Source organism: Diabrotica undecimpunctata, chromosome 7, assembly GCF_040954645.1.
Source record: "Diabrotica undecimpunctata isolate CICGRU chromosome 7, icDiaUnde3, whole genome shotgun sequence".
Taxonomy (NCBI): Eukaryota; Metazoa; Arthropoda; class Insecta; order Coleoptera; family Chrysomelidae; genus Diabrotica; species Diabrotica undecimpunctata.
In genome coordinates this window covers 121262241-121287703 of record NC_092809.1, presented here as the reverse complement: position 1 = coordinate 121287703, position 25463 = coordinate 121262241, and the positions used below count along the sequence as shown (strand labels likewise).

General features: G+C 32.5%; 2 protein-coding genes across 5 annotated transcripts in view; both read left to right on the top strand.

Moving 5' to 3' along the window:
• Nucleotides 1-25463, top strand: part of LOC140445761 (probable G-protein coupled receptor B0563.6) — a 294516-nt gene that overhangs the window by 84029 nt on the left and 185024 nt on the right. The gene's annotated exons all lie outside the window — the stretch shown is intronic.
• On the top strand, nt 21105-21530 carry LOC140446624 (uncharacterized). Its single transcript, XM_072539204.1, has one exon. It carries the CDS (start codon nt 21105-21107, stop codon nt 21528-21530), a length of 426 nt encoding a protein of 141 aa, XP_072395305.1.

Below are 25463 nucleotides of genomic sequence, written 5' to 3'. Positions count from 1 at the left end.
ACAATTTTAAGTTGCGTTAGTATGAACAGTCTATTACATGTTGCTTGTTATAACACAAGTTATATTAATGTTAGTTGATTTTTCATCTTCATAAATTGGTAGTGAATCTAAAGGGTCCCATTCACGTTGAGATCGGTATTGATACCTGTCGCAAATATCAGTATCTCGATACAAATCTCATTGTGTATTTTGCTGTCTCAGTATCGCTGAATCAGTAGATATCGCCGTTTGTACATCAAACGCCAGTTAAGTTGGCGACGGAATGCGCACAACGTCACAGAGAAATAGATTATATTTACGTCCTATAATTCTTCCATTGGTTTACTATTTCGGATAAGCATCTCCAGTGACGTAACAGTATAGTAATGCCATATTAAATAAATATTACACAATTAAAAACGCAGTAAATTTTTTTCGCAAGCTTTAATATATTGATAAAAACATGAAATTGGTATTATTTTGTTAGTCAATTTAAATAAAAAGCCACTGGTTTATAATATTCCGTTTAATTTCGCCTACGAGTACAAACACAATAATAATTATGAATGAATTTAATTAACAAATAAAACTACGTTGATATTGTCTTTCAAATTAAATGGAGAACATTGTATAGCTAAATTTAACCCAGTAACTATTTAATTTTAATATTTTCGTTTTATTTATTAACACTAAAACGAGTATCAAGTGTAGAAAAGTGGTAATTGAAAATAATTTTTTGATTGTTAATTTTCTTCATCATCGGAAGAAAACTCTGTACTGGTAGAGTCGCTGTTAACATTTATTACAATTGGAGTTATTTGTATGTCGTTATCAACCACTATCTAGCTGTCCACGTATTCATCTTTCTTCTTAATGACATAGTCACATCGTTTTCTCCGCTTACTTGCATCACTTTTATTGAACTCTTCCTCAGCCAGGTTTAGTACGCCAGATAACTTAAAACAGAATACCGAACAAACTACTAAACTACGTAGAACCAGATAGTAGGTAGTAGACCAAACAACTACTAAAACTAATTCAAAAAATAATAGAATAAAACAGAATTCCCCAAGTATGAAGATCAAGCATCCTAATATCTTTCTTCAAAAAGGGAAACAAATCGTACCCAGAAAATTACAGAGGAATTAATTTATTAAACACTACATTAAAATTAACAATTAAAGTGATAACAAATAAACTGAATGAAATTATAACACTACCAAAAGAACAACAAGGTTTTAGGTCGGGAAGATCATGCACCGACGATACATATATTTATAATGAGACAAGTGCAAGAAAAATCATTAAAATACAACAAACTGGCATATCTATGTTTCGTGGACCTTAAGAATACATTTGAATGAGTCACATTAAATGACGTTATCCAATTATTGTACGCAAGAGAGATACCTTTAGAAATAATCAAAACGACAGTCCAGTTCTTTGAAAGAAGTCTGACCGCTTTGTATGTACATCTCATCAATATACAGAATTGGCATATTTTGACTCCGAAAATGTTTGATATGCTTGAGTTATTTTATTCTTAAAGCTCGATCTTTACTTTTTTCTATAAGCTATTTTTGGCTGTTTTCGGTTCTTTTCCAACTAAATTTCATTTTGCGTAGAAGTTGCCTTAGAGATGCATATGAAATTGTGATATCAAGATCGTTGTGAATTTTGTATTAATTTTTTTTACCGTAACCCGACATTTTGTCTGCTTTATAAAAATCGTAGATAATTCTGCGAATGTCACTTATTTGGTGTTTCGGCAAATCTATGGTGGATCTTCTGACTCGTTTGTTGCCTGGTATGAAAAACTAGATTATGCCGGTATTTTTGAAAGAACATTCTGACTTGGTTGTTATCCTTTCGATTGTTCTTATGGAAATTCCTGAAAAAGAGTTAGGATCTATAATGATTTATTTTATCTAGTATGTAGGTATAAAAAATGTCTACATTTACTTCCATACCGAAAGACTCTACACAATATATTCATGTGCGAATAATGTAATAATTTAAGTATATTAAAGAGTGTCTTTCAATTATCGGGACTAAGACCGGTGTCCATACAATACATCATTTTACAAATATTTGCAAATATATTCATTTAAAAAATAAAGTCACATCCTATAACGATGAAGGTAAGTTATACAATTGTAAGAGGATGAATTAAGCAGATACGACTAACAAAACATAAAGACAAAGTTAAAACTCTCCCATTTTTTCAGTTCATTTCCTAGCGAATTAATAATTAATGTATTTTACAAACTTATCTGTTGCTTTGGCTGTTGTTTTTTTACAGTTTTCAATGCATCTTATTCGAGCATATGATTTCACGAGGTTGTCCATTAAGAACAGAAATAGTCTTTCTATTATTCTGAAGCTATTTTCTTGTGGCGTTTTAAAGAAAGTAGTACATCCATGTAGTAGTGAAGTGAATAGTGATAAGTGTAGTAGTGTGTAAGGGCTTGGAAAACTCTGACCTCGAAAGCCCTGAAGAAGACATCAGAGAGGATGTCGAAAGCTCGGCGTAATGGAAATCAACGCGGTTCAACCCGGAAGACTGGTGAGTTTAATATTAATTTTTATAATAGTATTAATCTTAGCTCTAGGTTTTATATTATATATATATATATATATATATATATATATATATATATATATATATATATATATATATATATATATATATATATATATATATATATATATATATATATATATATATATATATATATATATATATATATATATATATATATATATATATATATAGTAAACCTCCCTTAACCGAAACCTTTTTAACCGAAACATCGTTTAACCGAAACGGCTGACAGTTTCAATAATTTCGTCAATAAAAAGTAAATGTTTGTCGCAAAACGTAAACAATTCCGTTAATTTCACTCACCAACTGATGTCTATGTGTGTTGGGAAATCACAAAAACCAAGAGCTCTAAAAGATATTTCCGAAAAGGCATTTTAAGCTATAGAAGCCAAAAAAGTTCATGGATGTCGACCACTTTATTTTTAGAATGGTTTGAAAATGAATTCGTCTCAAGTGTAAAATCCTTTTTAAAATCAAAAAACCTTCTCATCAAAGCATTGTTGCTTGTTGACAATGCGCCCTCACCCTAAAAATCTACAAAATGGTGACAATTGTCAGATTTTTGCCACCGAATATCACAAGCTTAATCCAGCCGTTAGACCAGGGAGTCATAGAGACATTCAAGAGACATTATAGAGAAGCATTCTTAAGACATCTGTTATTACAGGAGACGAATTAATCCAAAAGTGTTCCCGAAATTCTCAAATATTTAACAATAAAACATTTTTATTGGTGAGCTGAGTCGTGGGCCAAGATCAAATCTTCAACTTTGGAAAAACGCTGGAACAAACTTTTTGATAAGATTTTGATTGACGATCCTGAAGAAGAAAATTGTAAGAAAACGACAGAAGAAATTAAACCTTTCTTAAAAAATTTGCCGGGACATGACGAAATTAACTAAGAAGAGATACGTGACTGGTTAGCAGCTGATGACTAAGAACGTGAATTCATCGACCAGGACATCATTGATATGGTTCTTTATCAAGACAACCTGAGCATATCAGATGACGACCCAAGAGGCAACAGGCAGCACAAGACCGTCGACGAGATTTTCAATGCTTTAGAGGAAAGCATTTTATACAGTAGGCCTAATTAGTTAGGGACACGACTAGATTCTTAATTTTTGTTGTTTTGTTACATAAAGTTTTGTCCTTTTCAGATTGCTTTACGTTTCGTCGAACAATCGAATGAGGCAAACTCATGACGTTCTGCAAATTAACGATGCAGGGAGAGAGAAACATCGTTGTCAAACGAAAACGCAAAAAAATAGCAGATTTCTTTAAAAAAGCATGTTAAACTTGTTCATTTTCCTTAATTTTATTACTTTATTTTGGATTTACTTATTAGAAAACATTACGAAATCAACTCATAGTATTTTTTAATACCAATACTTTGATCAAGAATATTATAAAAAACAATGTTATTTTTAACCGAAATTCTTGTTATCCGAAACGGCCTCCCCCCGATTATTTCGGTTAACGGAGGTTTTACTGTATATACTGTATTTACTGTTATACTGTATATATATATATATATATATATATATATATATATATATATATATATATATATATATATATATATATATATATATATATATATATATATATACCTACCTTAGATATTATCTGCTGCTTCATAAGTAATTTTATAAATTTTTTTGGTAAGTTATGTAGTTTGTTTCCTTTCTGCTTTTAATTTTTTTTACCCACAACGCGGAACTTCAATTCTTAAAATACAAGAGCGGATGTTTTCAAATCAAATTTAAAACAACTCTTTTGTTTGTTTTGTTTCTTCTAAAAACGAAACGACAATGCCGATATATGTCTAAGAAAGCATAAACCGGATTCAGAAATACGATTCATGATGTCAAGTTATGTCATATAAAAAATAAAATGCTCACATAAACCGTTAATTTCCAAACCAACCTAAATTTCGGAGAAAATAGTGTCTCTGCAGATATTGGCTTGTTTGTTTCATATATTTTGTGAGTTATGACACAAAATCCGATTATTTGGGGAGAGGGTACATAATAATAATATATCGCTAAAACAATTTGTAGTTAATTTGTTTAATTCATTACGACACGCTGTACGTGAGTTCTTGCGGTATCACGCATTAAGAGAAAATTATTTCCGATAATTAATAAGGTGCGAAAGGAACAACATGTTCACGGAAAAAAAATTGCTGTAATTTACCTATCGGTGTTTAAACTGCCTCCTTGTAAAGACACCAAATTCAAATCCAAAAAAATAAAAAAAAAAAAAAAACAAAAAATGAGCGTATGCTCACCAAAAAAGTATCCTTAACTCCCAACCACCACCCCATTTTTATTATGATTTGTCTTATTTTAGTTATTTATTTTATTTTCACTAACCAGTTAAAACAAAAAAAAACAAAAAACCCAAAAAACATATACACGGGATGTGTGAGAGCAATATACACTTGGGAGTGCACATCCCACCCACCCTTAACCCTACCCCTATTATTTTCACCCAAAATCCCCACTAACAAACAAACTGTTAACTTTAAAGACATAAAAATAGATGGACACAGATCCACGCGTCATTAAAGCCCATCAGGCAAAGGCCCCTCAGGCATGCCCTTCAGGCAAAACCCTTCAGGAAACAGCCCTTCAAGACCAATTGAGCTAGGCAAACGCGAGACCTGAGCATTGAGGCCGTGTGCGACAAGCACGGGCTTGATGGCCAGACCCATCGATCACTCAGCCGGCAAGGAGACCAAAACTAATTTTTGCCAAATTGGCGACTGTTTGATCGAGCACACAACTTCCGAACAGGGGGTCGTCAGCCTGCTGCCAACAACAACAAACATAACACACAAAACTAAATTTGATCGAAGTATATGCGCCAACGACGGATGCAACAGAAGATGAAGTAAAAACATTCTACCAACAAATTGAAGATGCACTAAAAATGACAAAGAAGAGGATAATCACGGTAGTTATGGGCGATTTCAATGCAAAAGTCGACAAGAAAAGAGCTGCAATAATAATGGGAAATCAAGGACTAGGGGACCGTAACGATAGATGGTCAAAAAGTGGTCAAAAACGAAATCGATTATATAATGATTAAAGAGAGATATCGTAATACCGTCAAAATAACTTAAACGTATTAGAAAACCACAAAGAACTTCAAAATTAAAAGTTAGAAAACTGAAAGAAGCTGATATAAAAAACAAACTCCAACAGAAAATATACGAAAACTTTGACTAATTAGATAAACTAACAATGGGAAACATTTAAAAACTGCCTCCTCGTTCCATGCAAAGATATATTAAAAAAAGAAAGTCACAATTACAAAATTATGAACAATGAAATCAGAAAATGATAAGAGAGGCAAAACAAACTGACTATGAGGAAAAATGTAAAGAGATATAAGATCTTCAGAACAAATATGACCTATTCAACCTACATAAAAAGGTTAAAGAGATGGAAGGGCTGCAAAAATAAAACTATGATATAATATATGATGAAATGATATATGGAAGAGCTTTTCGACGACGAAACCTACATATCTTTCTAGGACAGAGAAACAGGTATAGAAATTACTAAGAAAGAAATATTGTATTCACTAAAGAACACCAGAAACGGAAAAAGCCCGAGGTAAAAAAACTGCCTATTCATATCCTTACAATAATAAAAAAAATAGTAGAAACTGAGTACATGGATGTCCTCTTAAAGCTCTCTAATGAAATTAATTAGTCGGGTGATATAGCCAATGAATGGTTGACCTCAACATTTATTTGTCTCCCAAAAAAGAAAAATGCTAAAGTATGCACCGACCACCGCACCATAAGCCTGATGTCTCACACACTTGTTTTTAAAGATCATCCATAAACGCATTTACCAAAAACGATATGAATATTGAACAATCCCCATTTGGATTTCGTAGAGGCGTAGGTACCCGTGAAGCTCTCTTTGCATTCAACGTACTAATCCAGAGATGATTGGATGTGAACCAAGATGTGTACGTCTGTTTTATAGATTACAACAAGGCTTTTGATAAAGTCCGCAACAAAGAGCTAATAGACGTCCTCAAAGCAAAACAATTACAATACAATGACCTTCAAATTATAACAAATCTATATTATAAACAGCAGGCACACCTACGCGGTAATGAACACACATCTGAAGAGTTCGAAATTAAAAGAGAAGTGCAACAGGGGTATGTATTGTAACTACCACTATTCAATGTATACTCTGAAGAAATTATGAAAAGAACTCTTGAGGGAGAAACAGCAGGAATAAAGGTCAATGGAACACCAATTAACAACATAAGATATGCGAACGATACTATCATAATAACAGACAACCTCCAAGACATTTAAAAGCTAATGAACAAGATAGTTGAGAATGGAGAAGAATATGGATTATCAGTAAACATCAAAAAAACTAAATTTATGAGGATATCAAAAACCCAAAATAATGATGAAAGCCTGACAATTAACGGTAAAACTTTAGAATAATTTGAAAACTACAATTATATTGGCACAATAATTAACCACACAAACGATTACTCTAAAGAAATCAAAGTTCGAATAGAGAAAGCACGAACTAACTTCAATAAAATAAGAAAGGTACTGTGTGCAAGAGAACTGAAATTAGACTTGAAAGTTAGGCTGGCAAGGTGTTATATTTTCTCCACTCTGCTTTACGGTATAGAAGCATGGACACTTAACGCGTCGACAACTAAAAAGTTGAAAGCATTTGAACTGTGAGTGTATAGAAGAATCCTGAAGATATCATGGACCGAGCATATAACAAACAACGAAGTCATAGAGAAGAGTCAACAAAAGAATGGAAATATTGGAAACCATCAAGACACGAAAGCTGCAATACCTGGGGCATGTTATGCGTAGCGAAAGATACAACATACTTCAATTAATTATAAAAGGGAAAATCCAGGACAAAAAAAGTGTAGGAAGGAGAAGAATCTCATGGTTGCGTAACTTGAGGGAATGGTACTGATGCACATCAATCGAACTATTCAGAGCGGCAGAATCTAAGATCAGAATAGCCATAATGATTGCCAACCTCCGTCGCAGAGATGGCAGGTAAAAAAGAAGAATAGGCTACTAAAATAAGAAGCAAAAGGTTAGACATATTCTAAGAATCTAGTAAATCCATATTATCGAGATATTTGTGAAAAAGGTACAATATAAATAGTTAAAAATATTAGTCGATATCATTCTTTTACAGAAGCTTAATAATGTGGCTTATTCGTGTGCCCCTAGTACGTATTAAAATATAATAAAATGTATAAATAAAGCGGCTACAGAAGCCTTGAGAAAGGCTTGGTAACTGCTGAATCGAAGGTTCTTTGGAAATATGGAGTTCAGAAGAACTTTATGCAAGGCATGGGTGAATTTAATTACGAACCTTAAAGTGTTTAGAAATATAAATAAAATAGAAGAACTTGAAAGAACAATACAGAAAAAAGTGTATCTCGGATATTTATGTTAAACTTGCCATGATGATTTACAACCTCCATAACTGAGATGGCACTTAAACAAAAAGAAGTAACTATGCGTTATTTCATCCTCTAAATCCTCTTTTATTTAGTAAATCGTCCCTACCATTTCCAACTATCGAATGTGAAAAGTGGTACTTTTCAGGAGAGGACGATAACTCTTTTTTAGCGAATCCTAAATCAGTGCCTTGACAAATAAAAAATTTTTTATATTTATTATATTTAATGTTTAATCCTTGTTAGATTGATAAAAAAATTAAACTGCTTACCGTTTTTTTCTTTCCAAAAAATCACATTCGTTACTTTGCTTTTTGTGTTAATCAACGATTTGTTTTGGTCGAATATCTTAAAATTGCGAATGTGGCATTTTCGACAGTTCATACTAGTCTGATTTTAACACATTCATATTCTTAATTGAAAAGGAGGAAAATTAAAATAATTTTAAAGTTCTTACAAAGTTTATTACAAATCATTTAATTAAAAATTGAAGTTGTAGGATAAAATGGGAAAATTATGTTTAAAGAAATTATTAAAAAAGTCAGTATTTTTATGAAAGTATGTATTGCTAGAAAATTAATGTATTTAGAAATGTAAAAAACATAAAAGCTAAAAAATAATCACAATACATTAATTATGGAACTTCACGTGTTGTAAATACCTCAAGTACTTAGTTATGACCCTCAATTGTTGTAAAATAATGGTAAATTAAAAGGTTTGAATTTTGAATTAAACAATAACATTTTCTTCACTTGCGTCAGGTTCTGGAAGACAATCTCTGGCAGTACTAGATGTTAATAAAGATTAATAAAATTTGTGGTATTGCCTAGGTATTAAGTTTTGTTCAAATAACGACAAGAGGTTTTTTTTCTTCGCATCCGTGATTGGGAACCTTTCTTCGTATCAAGTCTTTAACGGGGTTTATACTATTTTGTTTGCCTCTTTTTTATTTGATTTCAATAGATAAAAAGTTTCCGTGAATGATACTCTTTATGGCAAGTTTCTTCATAAAGTGCCTCACCGAAAGAACTTTTTGGAAGCAATAATTTACTCAATTGTGAAGACGTACATTTTGTTCTTGTCTACAATGTTTAGTATTTTCGACAGTTTGCAGATTATAATTGAATAACTGTATCAATTACAACACTGAAACTAATGAATGTGACACATTCGTCATTTTGCGTTGTACAAATAGCCTTTAGTTTGTCAGTTTGCAGTATATTAGATATTTTGACCAATACAAAATGACAAAATGTTCATATTCGATAGTTTAAATAAAATATTTCTCGCGTTCCTCATCAAGTTACAATTTCAATATTTTGCTACAAGGTGTATCACGTCTAATCCAAGGAAAAGGTATCGTATTTGAAAAACCCGATTTTTCACATTTGATAGTTGGAAATGGTAGGGACGATATAGTAACCCATTTGGTCCCACTGTACTCGTCTAAGTAAAGCAGCAAAAATGGCCTAGTAGTGACACATCTGGTAAAAAAGTGGTACTCCACGTGTATGTTCGATTCTATTAGAAAGTGTTCTACTAGATTATCACAAATTATACCTAGGTGGCGAATTTCTTCCTAATTTTTGCCGCAGTAATTATAAACTAACCTCCATATTTCTGTTGGATTATTGAAGTGTTATTTTGTGATTTTCATACTATCTATCAGTTTTTAACTTTCATTGTTGTAAGGGCAAGTACTAGTAATGTTTATTTATTCAGTATTTCAAGATTTTTTGTTGGTGGTCCATTTTTACCCACATGCTCAACTCTGCTCTTGTTAACTCGTGGAGGTTACAAATATTTGCTGAAAATAAAGAAATAATCTTTTGGGTTTTTAACGAGATGTAGTACGTAATTATTTGAGAAGTTTTGGGAAATCTACTTATTCTAGAAAACGACTAGCAGGATCTGTACCAATTAGTCTAAAAATGGAGAGAGAAGCGGTCATTTTCCAAAGAAAATAGACAAACAACTTCGATGTCGCTTATGCCATCAAAGAGTACGTTGGATTTGTATAAAGTGTGGAGTTACTTGTGTATTGAACGTGATTGTTTTGTACAATTTCATACTAGTTACATTATAATACAGAATATAACCAATTATGTACTTATATTGTAAGAAAATAAAACATTTTCCTACCATATTTATTTTATTTTATTTATAATAAAATAAAGTGAGTACACCTTTTTTTTTTGGTAAAAATTTAATTTTTTTATGTCAAATAACAATAAATTGTTACTATTCAACCCAGATCCAACAAGGACATTCAAACAAATTTTGTGTTCTCGAAAAAAAATGTCTTCTTTGTCTTACTTTATAAATAGGCTTAATGCCTGTTCTACTTCGGTTTTTACCCTCAATTGACGTTGTCTGACCATCTTTTCCTCGGTCGTCCCAATAATCTTCTTCCATTTGGCGATTTGTCTCTTGCTATTCGTACTATTATATTTTCTGTCATTCTTTCGATGTGTTGATTCCATTCCACTTTTCTTCTTTTCGTCCACGCGTTTATTTCCTCTATACCACATCTCGCTCGTATTTCCTTACTTCTTACTCTGTCTTTTAGAGTTAGGTTTGTTATTTTTCGAAAGACTTTCATTTCTGTTATTTCCAGTAGTCTTTGTGTTTTTGCCGTATCTGCTCTTGTTTCCGCTGTGCACGTCATTATCGGTCTTATTGTTGATTTATATATCCTGGTTTTCGTTTCCGTTGTGAGGTATTTGTTTCTCCAGAGTGTGTTATTTGAGACATCCTGCTGCTCTGTTTGCCATGTTTACTTGTTTTTGTACTTCTTCTTTCACTTTTCCGTAGCTTGACAGTTTTATTCCCAAGTATTCAGTTTCCCTCACTTGTTCTATTATTTTGTTATTTACGACTAGTTTACATGGTCTCGGTTCTGCTGATATCACTATCGTTTTAGTTTTCTCTATTGAAATCTCCATGTTGTATATGAGCGCCTTATCTTCGAATTCTCTAATTAATCGTTGTAGGTCATATTCATTTTCGGCTGTTATTATGGCGTCGTTGGCGTAGCATATTATCCTTATTTCCTTTCCTCTCGTTCTATATCCTCTTCTTTTTTAACTTTCTTTATGCTTTCCTCCATTATTAGATTAAATATTAATGGGCTCAGCGAATATCCTTGTCTAATGCCAGTTTCATATTTGATAGGTTGCGATAGTTTTCCTTTACATCTTACCATAGCTATGTTACCTTTGTATATATTTTCAATGGTTTTTACTAAATCCAGTAATATTCCCTTTTCATATAATAAATGTAAAAAAAATGTCGTGGGATCAAATGGGTTTTAAACTAAATTAAAACTGTAATATAATAGACTATATGCATCTGCGTATAACGATTATTTTAATTTACTATAATGATACATTTGTTAAAGACCCCAACTATTAAAATCTCGTAAATATGATACATATAATTGTGATAAAACTACGTTTTATATTAAAAACATAAAAATATTATACGTTATGAAAAATCTACACATTTCGTTTTGAAAATCATTCTAATAAAAATATATAGATCATTATTGCTGCATTATTTCTTAATGATGTGAATTCCGCAAACTGGAAAGAAAGGAAAAGTGGAATCATTACAAGTAAATCAAATAGCTAAGAATTGCTCCCTAGCCAATTCAATAACTTGTAGACCGAATGTTGTTAAGAATGTGGGTGAAGTTGGGAAAGAAGAACTTCTCGACGCAGGCGTCAAAAACAGGAAAAGCAGTGAAACCGGATGGGATTCCACTAGAAGTATGATTAGGAGAAGATTGGAAAGTGAACTTTGGAGGGGCTACCGACCGTGGTAGTTTTAATTTGGGGTCAGGAAGGGACGACGGTCAACAAAACACGTCTCTAACTATGTTATAGAGAGCAAAACAGTCGTAAATGTATTATGTTCTACCAGAGGGAGAAATAATTGACATAATTTATGTTAATAAACGAAAAGAAATGAGCCTATTTATTATCAGTACCAACCTACACACAGAGAAATTGTCTCTGGGTTTATTATTCCTTAACATGCTTATTGTGGATTTTTATCACCTTTTTTGGAAAGTTTTATATCAAATATTTTGTTTAACGTTTCATCTTTAACAAGACGACATTTTCACATTAACAAGATGTCTGTCAGATTATATTGATCTTTACTTAAGAATAAATAGAGAAAGTATTTGTCAAACATAGATTAAATTCGATAATAAACAGCAAATGAAACAGCAATTTTTTATAAAATGTTTGTTTAAAAATGCTTTATAAAAGATATATAATTAAAAAAACCCTTTTGGGTTACATCACAGAACGTTTTTAGACCAACAAGTCTATTATCAGTGCATTTACCTGGAATAAGTATTACCACTTTAGTCAATTCAAACGTACAGATTAAATTTTAACTAAGGTTAAAAAAGTAATGTGGTTAAATGCTCACTAGGTGTACATGAATCAAGCCACTAACTATGTGAATAAAAACCCTGGAAATGGTACAAAATTTACTATTTATTACGTATTTTGTTGATAAGTAGAGCAATAAAAGTACAAATAATTAGATGATATGCACATATAATAAGAAGAGAAATCCGTTCTAGCAATCTTTATAAGCACCTAAGTAAATTTCTACAATAATAGCTGATATATGTGACAATGATCTGTATGCAACAAGTCGTGTTGGTTATATAAAACTGGTGGCGACATCTAACATTTAATAGAGATATTTGAAAAAAATAATTTGAGTACATGGGATACCAGTAGAGGTCTAGGTGGATGTGTCCTAATTTTTATTGCCAAACGTTTGTTTGGAGTATTCTGAGGTTAGCTTTTTACTTTGTATATAAACAAAGGTTGTTTTAGTGTAATTATGTGCTATTTGTTGCTGTATATGCTGAGTAATCATATTATTTTGTTGAATAAGATAGTTTAGCTCTTAGGCAACAAGTAATTAAGTTTTTCTTTTTCGTATAAGATTTCACTATGGAAAATTGAAATGAAATATCAACTACGTACTTTTATGGGAGAAATTTGTATAAAAATGTGTAGACAATTGGTTTATATTATATCCATAGCTTGGGGACTACTCGCTCAAATAAAATAAAAGGCTGCATCTTGGATACTGTTAAGGTTTTAGTAAAATGTGGCAGGGGTTCCTATGTTTATAAATCCGATAAACAAAAAAATATTATAGTTGTCAAATGGGCAGATAACAAATTTGAACTTCTGGCTAGTACTGGTTGTGGAATTGACTTAGTCAACCATGTACAAAGATATTCTAAAGTGCATAAATTAAAAGTAAATGTGCTATGTCCAAATTTAATCACTTAATACAATAAACACATGGGTGGGGTGAATAAAGCAAACTCTTTATTGGGTTTCTTACAGAAGTTAAAGTTGTAGTAAGAGATGATATTTTCCAATAGTTAACATTAACAGCAAGAGAAGAAAAGAAATTAAAAGTTTAGATTATCAGAGAAAGAAGAGAGGAATATTACCAAAAAAATACTGAGACCAAAGAGGGAAAACGAAGAGGATGCAAGACGATTGATGAATCATGAAATACAAGAATGGATGGGTTAAGAGAACATAGTTAGAGCAATAAAAGTACAAATAATTAAATGGTATGGACATAATGATAGACATCTGTATTTTAAATGCATGGATATTATATCAAAATGACATAAAAGCCATTAGTGGCGGTCCTGTAGCCATTAACCGAGAAGATAGTCCAAAAGAACGAAATCTTCTCCTGACTGTTGCAACGCTAACATTGCGATTTCGTACTTCCTGTAGACGATTTCGATGCATAATCGCAGTTGAGGTCCAGTTTCGTAAAGCCTGAAACACAAGAAAACGGTCATCTCGTACCGTGGTCATTCTTCTTCGTCCAGAGCCAGGTCGTCTGGATAGCAAACCCTTCTCCTTAAAGCGTTGCGTGATCGTCTTTCACAAGCACAACAATTTGTGCCGTTTCAACAACAGTCAAGGGTATTTTTGGCAAAAAATAAACCATAATAAACAATAATAATGGCACTAATAAACACTAATGGTGGCAATAATAAACGTTTGTTCGTTGCGTTTGAACAGAAAGTCGAAGCATAAATGAGACATTTAAAACAAGCGGCAGTTACAGGTACCGTTGATTTTGGGAAGTGTGCGCTTTCCCGCGAAATCGGCACTATTGAAATTCTTTTTTGCAAAGGAAATCGCTAAGCCGACAACAATTCCCAGAAACATGCATTAGTTTGTATTTGTGTAATTATTATTTACGATAAAGCTCGTTAAAAATGAAATATCAGTGATTTTCAAGGTGACCCGGATTTTATAATCGCGAGTGTATTTTAGTGACTCATAGCATGTATAATTTGTAAGTATTAACCACATTTTGCATAACCTTAGTCAACATTTTAAATTTTACGTTCTTTTTAATTAAAGTGGTTATACTTTCAGGTTACGCTGATGATGGAATTTACATTCCGAAAACGTTCTGTAATGTATTTGTGATATAGCCCGTTTGGGTATTTTATTATATACCTTTTACTAAGGATTTGAAATAAAAAATTTTATTATACAAGTATTTGAGAAATTGATAATTTACAATATTCATACTTAATTTAACCTCAATGTTTCCGAGTGAAACTGTGAGCAAAACAATTCGGGTAATATGTGTTGGCTGCTTTAACGTTAAAACCTTAAACAGACATTTACACGACAAACGTTTAATTAATTTGGATCCACGCTAAGACAGAGGGATGTCACATGTTAAATGTAACTACGAAACTTGAAACGCTGTTTGGATATATGTAACAAAGGTTAAGAGTTACCAAACTCTTCTCTAGACCCAAATTAGATATGTAAGCACGAGTTCTGTAATTAGTAGAAATTATAAAATTATACTTTTATTTAAAAACTATCTGACCCGGCGAACTTCATACCACCTTACAATTAAATAATGTGTCTAAAAAATTTACAGAAAATAAAACAAAAAAAAACCAATCAAACATATTATGCATAAAAAAATTGAATCAATTTAATGCTTTCTGAACCCAAAAGTACGAGAAATTGTAAACGTTTAAAATTATTAAATGATTCGTTCGTTGAAATCATCATTATACGATCAAGACATCCTTTCCTACGAATCCACTGTTATACCTATACAAAAACCCAATAGTATTAAAACAAGTTCCGAGTTATACCGAGCGATATCTTTAACAATTTTTAGCGATAATAAAATCTCTACACGACCAATTTGCTTAAATGTTAGGGGAACGACGAACACTTAAGAAAAATAATTGTTTATTTGATATATAAAAATGTTGAAAACTCGGAAACCACTACAGAGTGGCTAACAGTAATACAGCTATAAAATTATAATTTTTGTTATTGGATAATCAAAAATAAAAATTTTAATAATAAAAAAACTCAATTAAAAATTTTCACGAAATGTTCGCTGTTACCCAAAATGTCGGGTAATAATAAACATAAAAAGGGTAATGGAGAACAGTATTACCTATTAACAAAAATCACATTTATAGTTGTCCGGTGTGTCCGAGCCACTGCATAATTTATGCACCCATCCACCACATATAATGCAACGGAACCAAAGTTCGCTTTTCCCGAACTCACCACAAATTAAATAAGATTCTCCTTCATTACAATCGTCGGTATTAATATCGTCATTGTCATCAGATTCATCATCTTTATATGATGTCGAATCTTCCTCTTCGCCTGAAGATTGTAGTACTTTTCTCTTTGCAGTTTTATTTTTCTTTTTTAAAAATTTTTGTTTTTCAATTTCTTTTTCCATTTTTTGTTTCCTTCTAAGCTCCTTTTGTTCGAGTTTTAATTTCAAAGGCGTTCAGGTTAATATTTCGGATTTTTCTTTTTTTCTTCCACCCTTCTTCGGAACAGATATCTTTTGTTTTTCTTTCGGTAAAGGCAATATATCGCTGAATGAAACATTTTCGGTATTTTCACATATCTGGTTTTCTTTGGAAGGGCCTGGTTGGGGTTCCAGTAAATCTTCTTGAATAGTTTGTGAAAGACCTTCTTGGCTATTATTTTGTTGAGTTTGATTATCGTTTGAACTGTAAAAGTCTTCTTCATTAAATGTATTTCGGTTGAATGGAAAAATTCCGGTCTTCTCAAAACCGTTTGCAGCTTTGTCTATGCTTGCAACTCTAGTATACGCCTTTGAGAATAAAGTGCTTATATGGCACATTTCAATTTTCTCATAGGGTTGAGATTTTAAAAACGAATCACATTCAACGTCATATGCTCGCTTCAATGATGAGAAAAAGCTAACGTCTAGTGGTTGCAGACGATGCGAGGTTTGTGAAGGTATTGACAGCATAATGATACCATTTTCTTTGCAAAAATTATAAATTGCAATAGAGCAATGACTGGAGTGACTGTCCAGCACCAGTAAAATGGAATCATCTCTTGTAGGTTTATTGGTTTTCGCAAAATGTTGAATCCAAAACAGGAACACTTCTTCGTTCATCTAACCGCGTTTTGAACAGGAGTACAAAGAACCTGGAGGCCCATCCTTTTCTAAAGCAGCATTTCTTCTCAGTCTTGGATAAATGAATAGTGGAGGTGTAAAAGATCCGCTGGCACTCATACAACAGCATACCGTCATGTTCTTGCCTCTTTCTCCACTTGTAACGGCTCCAACTTGTTTTTGGCCTCTAGGTCCAATGATCCGACTAGGCCTATTTACGTTTGTAATGCCAGTCTCATCGACATATTTGAGTAGGTGGAAACTTGTATTCATCGTACAGCTTACCCAAATTGTCATAAAACCTTGAGACTTGATCCTTATTGAAACCTTGAATGCGATTAAGACTTGTTGCTTCATGTTTACGGAAACTTAACTCAGGATGCCTTGACATGAATCCATATAACCAGTTTTTACCTGCTTCTTGTTTTTCTCTGTTCAAACTATGTTTTAAGTTTAATTTCTCTGCATATGCGAAGGCCTCTTTTCCCAACTGAATTGGGGTTAATCCATTAAATATTTTAGATAACGTTAGTAAATGACGACTCATTTCTTCTTCCTGTTCATTTGAAAAGAGTGTTTGCACCCAGCCTGCCTTTGTAAAAGCCTCTAGAAACTCTGTTTTGTAATGTTGTAATTAAATTGGCATGCAGCTTCCCTTAGGCCATAACGTCTTTCTTCAATTGCCTTTAGAGCAGCTTTCATTTGATCATCAGTCCATGAAAATTTGATGGTACTTCGTTTCCGTTTAAAAGGCATCTGAAAAAGATACAAATTGTTAAATAAGCAAAAGAAAAGCAAAAATGTAAAGAATCCAAGCCAAATTATTAAAAGAGTAAACGCGAACACTTGGCGGTTAATCGCGAACATCTGTTCGTGATTACCCGATTTGGAAATGAATATGAAGAAACGAAACAATCATAATATAAATGCATTTAACTTCTCCGTAATAGCACAATTTTATAGGTTAAATAATAATAAGTTAACTAACTCTAACAATTTAAATGAAACCATCAAGTGTGTAGGTACATACCTTATTTTCTGAATTGCTAAAATTGTAGTGCAAGCACCAAACACAAATAAATCGCTGTAAAAAATTCCACAAATACGGGGCAACTGTGTATCTATGCCACCACGTGCAGACTAGTAGGAAGCACGAAATGAAGTTAACAACGAAATGATACAGATGACGTACGCATGTATTCTGTGATGTTCGCAATCACCCGCTGTTCGCTATTATCCGTCGTTCCCCTATATCATGTAAATATGAGGGTGAATTTTGTGCATTAGAAATTATAGATATTAAAACTATTTTAGTAACAGTATATAGAACCGGAAATGGGAATTTTAAAGTTTTTCTAGAGCTATTTGAAAAGTTATTGGAGTTTTGCTCTGCTATTTTTTTAGAAATAATAATAATTGGAGATTTCAACATTGACTTCAAAAAAGCTTCTAATGAACTAAACAGTTTCCGTGATCTAATTTCTACTTTTGGCTTAACCATAAATATTAATGAATTTACTAGAATCACAACTAGATCAGCAACTTGTTTAGATAACATCTTAACAAACATAAGCAGTGAGATAGTTGGTTGTGGAATTGTGGACCCATGTATTTCTGATCATCTTGCACAATTTCTCTACTCAAAAATAAAATCTGAAAAAAATCATAGTGGTAATACATACAGAAGACATATAAAAGTAATGGCATCTGGATGTTAAAACAGTCGTTAAACAACGTTGACTGGGCTTCAGTTGTTTCTCTCAAAACCGCAACAGAATTAGCTCAATTTGTTACCGAAATATATGTTAAGTTAACTGAAATTAATTTTCCATTAAAAAAATCACGAACTCATAGTAAAGCTCCAATTTCTTGGTTTGATGATGAACTAATAGAAATGCGAAAAAATCTTTCCACAGTCAAGATAATTGCTGATGTTACAAAGGAATATAGTAAGTATAAAAAATTTAAGAAGCACTATAAATCAACAATATCATTAAAAAAAAATTGGCTTATGAGATTTTTTTTTCCAATTCAGAAAATATATCTCGTGATAGTTGGAAAGTTATAAATTATCACAGAAATAAATTTCAAAATAAAAAAGTATGTCCAAGCGCGATTACATCAAACGATTTCAATAATTACTTTACTTCAGTGGCTAAACATATTAGAAGTTCTTTTAATTCTACAAATGAAAATGTAGCCATAGATTTTTTGAAAGATGTACACTCTCCTTGCGACTCTTTATTTTTATTACCTGTTAGCGATACTGAAATCAGGAATGTTTTGCATAGATTGAAAAATTCACACTGCACGGATTTATTTCTTAAACAAAAAAATAATTGTGGAAACAATCGATATAATTATTGACAAATTAATTATACTTTATAATAATTGTCTTACTGAGGGGATTTTCCCAGATGTTTTAAAAGTAACAAAAGTGCTACCAGTGTTCAAAAAGGGAGCTTTAGATGAAATTGGAAATTACCGTCCCATCTTAATCATTCCCATTTTCGGCAAAATTTTTGAGAGTATTCTAAATGTTCGTTTAGTAGAATATCTAGAAAAACACAAAATACTTCACTGTAATCAATATGACTTTAGAAAAAAGTGTAGCACTACACTAGCTATACAGAAAATTGTGAGAGATATAGTTGATGGCTTGGAGGAAGGTCATTTTGTGTCTGACATTGTGTGATTTATCCAAAGCTTTTGACTGTGTTTCGCATGAATTACTGTTGGAAAAAATGCATACATACGGTACTTACTCTTAATCTGTTTAGATCATACCTAACAAATAGAAAACAGGCAGTTTTTCTTAATAACAGCTATTCTGAGTTTAACACTGTCAAATATGGTGTACCTCCAGGTTCGATATTAGGACCCACTTTCTTTCTTATTTATCTGAACGATTTATTTCACTACACTTTTTCTATAAAATGTGTTTGCTTCGCAGATGATACAACTCTCATAAATACTGATATTAATCAGAATAATTTAAAAATTAAAATAGATAGTGATACCCAGAAAGCAAAAAACTGGTTTTCACATAATGGGCTAAAGCTAAATGAAGAGAAAAATGAGAATTTGATTTTTAGTTCTGATTGGAAGTATATCTCAAGAAATAGTGTTAAACTATTAGGAATCTTTCTAGACGATAATTTGGATTGGAGTGCTCATATAGATTACTGAAGTTCTAGACTTGCTACAAGTATATTTTTAATACGTAACTTAGTTTATATGATTCCTAAAAATACCCTTAGAATGTGCTACTTTGCACTATGTCATAGCCATTTACAGTACGGAATAACTGTTTGGGGTAATTTTTCTTACGCAGATCGAATTTTTAAATTACAAAAAAGAGAAGTGAGGATACTTGCAAGAGCAGAGTATAGGGAACACTGTAAACCTTTATTTCTGGATTTAGGTATTATGCCACTACCTTCACTCTATATATATGAGACGCTGATTGAAATTGATGACAACAAAGGTAAGTTTAACATAAACTCCAACGTCCATGATCACGATACAAGATCTAGAGATGCTATTAGAGCACAACGTTTTAGGTTGACAAATAGCATAAAAAATTCGACTGATGTTAGTTTGTATAACTTTTTGCCAGATAAAGTAAAAAGTCTTCACTTGTTATCGTTTAAGCTTAAAATCAAATCACACTTTTTGAATCATCGTTTCTATTCAAAAACGGAATACCTAAGTACAGCTTTTACACAATAGTACTAGTTGGTCTGTGTAGTTGCCTATTATAATTATATTTCATGTTTTTTATAATTCCATAAAGAGTGTTTGTCGTTTTTTTTTAATTGGTAATATTAAATATATGGGACTCCGTCACTGGTACACGAACGAGAAAGACGTGGTTAAAACGGCTCCGATATTTAATTCGAAAATTCGGGTAATATCGAGTTTATTTATCCACAAAGTGTTTTTCCTGCGAAATAGTGTCTGTGTGAATCGAGTGTCATTAGAAAATTGTGAACTGAATCGAGATTTTTAAAAAATCATAACGAATAAACTAAATAAACAATCAGTGCTACAAGCTCCGATCGGTTGAAGAGGCGAGTAGCGCGGTGCGGGGAACCTTCACGATAAGGACAATAATTAGTGATTATTTACAAAACAATACATTGGCGTGTAAGTGAGAATTATAACGTCAAAACACTGTTCGGAATAAGGTAAGAGATTTATAATATTTTTAACAATATGGCCGCGAGAAGAGGATTAAATCAATGGGATAGTGAAGAATCTGACGATGGTAAGAGAAAGAGGAAGGAAAAAAAAGGAGACGACCAAGATGAAAACCCTTTCATGAAAAGCAGAAAGTTAACTAGGTCTCCACCTAAGAAAGATTGTGATAACACCGAATTGAAAGAAATGATGATCGCTCTTATGAACGAAGTTAAAGGAGTACGAAAAGACCAGCAGATCTTTCAAGAAGAAATTTGCAATTTAAAAAAGAAAATCGTGAGTTGAAGGGAAAGATAAATTTCCTGGAAAGCAGGATCGAAAAGATGGATAAACAAATTCGGAAACAAAACATTGTGATCAAAGGACACGATTTCAAAGAAAATGAGGAACTGGAAGATGCCACCAACTTTATAGCAAATCAATTGAATTTGAATGTGAAAATAAAAGATGTGCAGAAAATAAGAACCTCTCAAGGGAAACCACCAGTGGCGATAGTAAAAGTAGATACAATGAAGGATAAAGAACTTATTATGAAGAATAAGAGTAAATTAAGAGGAACGCGGTATTTCATTGAAAACGATCTAACCCAAGCCGAAGCCAAACTACAGAAAGAGCTAAGAGATATGGCGAAAGAAGAAAAAGGAAAAGGTAATGAAACAAAAGTCGGCTATCAGAAAATATATATAAACGATGAATGGTGGAAATGGAACCATAGTACCGAAAAACTAGAGAAAATGAAAAAAAACTGAGTCTACACAGGCACAGTGGTCAGGAAAATATGGAAACGAATAAAGCGCGGAATAGGATGATGATAGGACAATGGAATGTTAGAGGGACTTTTGAAGTAGGAGCACTAAAGAACTTATCAGATACGTTAGAGAAATATGAGATAGATATTGCAGCTATACAAGAAACTAAACAAAAAGGAAATTTTACCATAGATGTGGGAAATTACGTGTTTTTCAACAGTGGAGACAATGAACGTGTATTTGGGGTGGGATTTTTTATAAAGAAAACATTTGCCAATCTGGTGATAGATTTTGAGGCAGTCACAAGCAGATTATGTAAAATAAGAATAAGAGGAAAATATAGAAAAGTAACCCTTATAAATGTGCATGCACCAACAGAAAATACAGATGAAGACGTTAAAGATAGCTTTTATGAACAATTAGAACATATGTTTTACAAAATACCATCATATTACATAAAAATAATTGTAGGAGATTTGAATGCCAAGATTGGCAGGGAGGATATATACAAACAAATAACAGGGGGAAAAAGTAATCATAGAGACAGTAATCTGAATGGAAAAAGAGTAATAGAATTTGCTTTCGAACATAATATGCGAATTATGAGCACTTATTTTGATCACAAAGAAATTCATAAAGGTACCTGGGTATCACCAGATGGACAAACAGTAAACCAAATAGATCATTTACTAATAGAAGCCAAACATATGAGAGCCATAAAAGATAGCCGAAGTTACAGAGGTGCTGATGCAAATTCGGACCACTTTTTGGTCAAAGTTAAAATGGAGCAAATAATACCCACAATTAATAACACTAGCTGTAAAAAAATAAAAAGATATAACGGTGCACTACTTCAGGAGGGAGAAGTTAAGAAAAAATTCAGGCAGCAAATTGAAGAGAAACTGAAAAGCCAGACAACAGTAAATGATATAGAAAGCAGATGGGTACAACTAGAAGAAAAAATTCAAGAAGCAGCCGACTCAGTATTAACAGGAAACAGACAATGTAAACAAACGGATTGGTATGATGAGGACTGTAAGAAAGCCATTAATGACCGAAATAAAGCTAGAATAAATAGTATAATAAGAAATAATGAAGAGAGTAAAAAAGCTTATGCCGCAAAAAGACGGGAAGCAAAGAAGATTTGTAGAAGGAAGAAGCGGTCAAGTTTAGAGCAGAAACTAGTTCGTATTGAAGAAGATTTTTTACATAAACAAGTCAGGAATTTCTACCAAGAAATAAAACGAGACCGAACCCAATACAAAACCACATCAAGATATTATAAAGATGAAGAGGGGAATCTGTTAGGTGGAACCGATGAAAAATTAAGAAGGTGGGCCAATTATTTCGAGAACATATTATGTACGGACGACCAAGATGAAAGAGAACAAACGCAACTACAACATGAAGAAGTAAGGGACCCAGATGTAAATGAAGAAGTACCTACCAAGGAAGAAATTATAGAGATCATAAAAAACTTAAAAAACAACAAAGCACCTGGTGAAAATGGTATCATTGCTGAGTTTCTAAAAGAAGGTGGCGAAATGGTGCAAAAAGAAATCGCTGAGTTAATACGCGAAGTGTGGATCAGAGAAAAAATACCCAATCAGTGGAAAGAAGCAATCTTATGTCCAGTGCATAAAAAAGGAGACGTTACAGAATGTAAAAATTACAGGGGAATAGCTCTACAAGATACAGTGTATAAGATTCTGGCCATATCAATTAGAAATAAAATTAAAACAAAAGTTGAAAATTGTCTAGGTGAATATCAAGCAGGTTTCAGAGCAAACAGATCGGTAATAGACCAAATTTTTACAATGAAACAAATTTTAGCTAGCTCATATGAATTCAACCTAACATTACACATGCTGTTTATTGATTTTAGACAGGCATATGATACTATAAAAAGAAATAGAGTATTCGAAGCACTGGAATATTTTAAATTTCCACCAAAAATAGTAAGACTGACTAAATGCATACTCAATGATACTAAAAGTAAAGTCATGTTAGAAGGACGGGTTTCGGATAGCTTTATCACTAATAGAGGTCTGCGACAAGGTGACCCGTTATCAACAGATTTTTTCAATTTGATCTTAGAGAAGATTTTACGAGAGTGTAACATCTACACTAGAGGCACAATATATCATCACAGGCATCAATGCGTAGCATATGCAGATGATCTTACCTTAATAACAAGGAGACCTGCAGAATTAAGAGAAATCTTTACTAGAATAGAGAGAATGGCCAGGGAATATGGTTTAGAAATAAACGAAGAAAAAACAAAATATATGGTGATGAGGGGAAACGAAAATCATCAAGGACAGTTCTTTAAGATACAAAGCCCAAGTAAAGAATATAACTTTGAAGTTGTTAGCCAATTCGATTACTTGGGAGTGACACTAACAAATAGGAACGAAGAGAACCAAGAAATCATAAAAAGAATGGCCAAAGGTAGTAAGAGTGCTGGGAGCCTGACTAAGATACTGAGGTCGAATATAATATCCAGAACAGCAAAAAAACGAATATATACAACAGTTATCCGACCTACAGTACTCTATGCTAGCGAGACCTGGACACTAAATAAAGATATGGAAGTAAAATTAGATAGATGGGAACGAAAAATTCTTAGAAGGATATACGGAGGTGTAAAAGAAGGGAACATCTGGCGAAGAAGAACGAATGAAGAAATAATGCAAATATATGGGCAACCAAAAATAACAAGACTTGCTAAAATTCAAAGATTAAGATGGCTCGGACATATAGCAAGAATGAAGGAAGAAAGAGTTCCCAATGAATTAATAAACACGGAGGCTGGTACAAAAAGAAAAAGAGGCCGCCCCCGAAGAAAATGGCTGGAGTCGGCAAAAGAAGATCTGAAGTCGCTGCGGGTACAAGATTGGAAAAACTTAGCACAAGATAGAAAGAACTGGAAGAAAACCGTTGAAGCCTTGGGCCTTTGAGGCCTGTTGAGCTGAACTATATATATAATATTAAATATATACATGTTTGTAATGTTTAAATTCGCCAAAAATTTTATATGTTGTGTATGTATTGTCACTATTCCTTTGACTTGTCAAAAACAAAAATATGTTTGTATATTGATTAAATAAATTCTATTCTATTCTATTATATTCATGCGCCATGTGTAAGTTACTAGAAAAAATTATTAATTATAGACTAAGATGGCACCTGGAGAGACAAGATTTAATTATTCCAGAACAAAGTGGTTTTAGAGAGCAAAGGTCAATGATAGATAATATCATAGATTTAGAAAGTGACATTTCTGAAGCATTCGCACTAAGAAATAAATGTCTAGCGGTTTTCTTTGACATATCAAGAGCTTTCGATACAGCCTGGCACGATTATATAATAAAAAAATTACATAGTTGGAACATCCAAGGTCACTGTTTCTTCTTTATTAAAGACTTTCTTTAAAATAGAGCTTTCAGAGTTAGGACAAACAACACAACATCAGATATAATGTATCCAGAAAATGGCATTCCTCAAGGCTCGGTTATAAGTCCTACGCTCTTTATAGTGGCAATCAATGATATTCTCAAAAATCTAAAATTGCCTATAAAAGCACGCGTCTACGCGGATGATCTTGTAGTTTTTTGCAAAGGTAAAAATATACAAAATATATTTTGTCACACACAGAACTTTATACAACACTTAAAATTCTGGTCACAAAAAACAGGTTTCTGTTTTTCCACTGAAAAAACTCGTTTCATCCTGTTTTCTAAGAAAAATATCACAAACACCCCCAACCTAAGACTATGTGATGAGAACCTAAAACGTGTAAAGTCAATAAAATTCTTGGGCATGACATTCGAAGAAACTCTAAGCTGGAAACTTCAAATAAAAAATTTGATCTTATCTTGTCACAAGCGATCGCCAAACACTTTTAATGTTATACAGAACATTAATCAGATC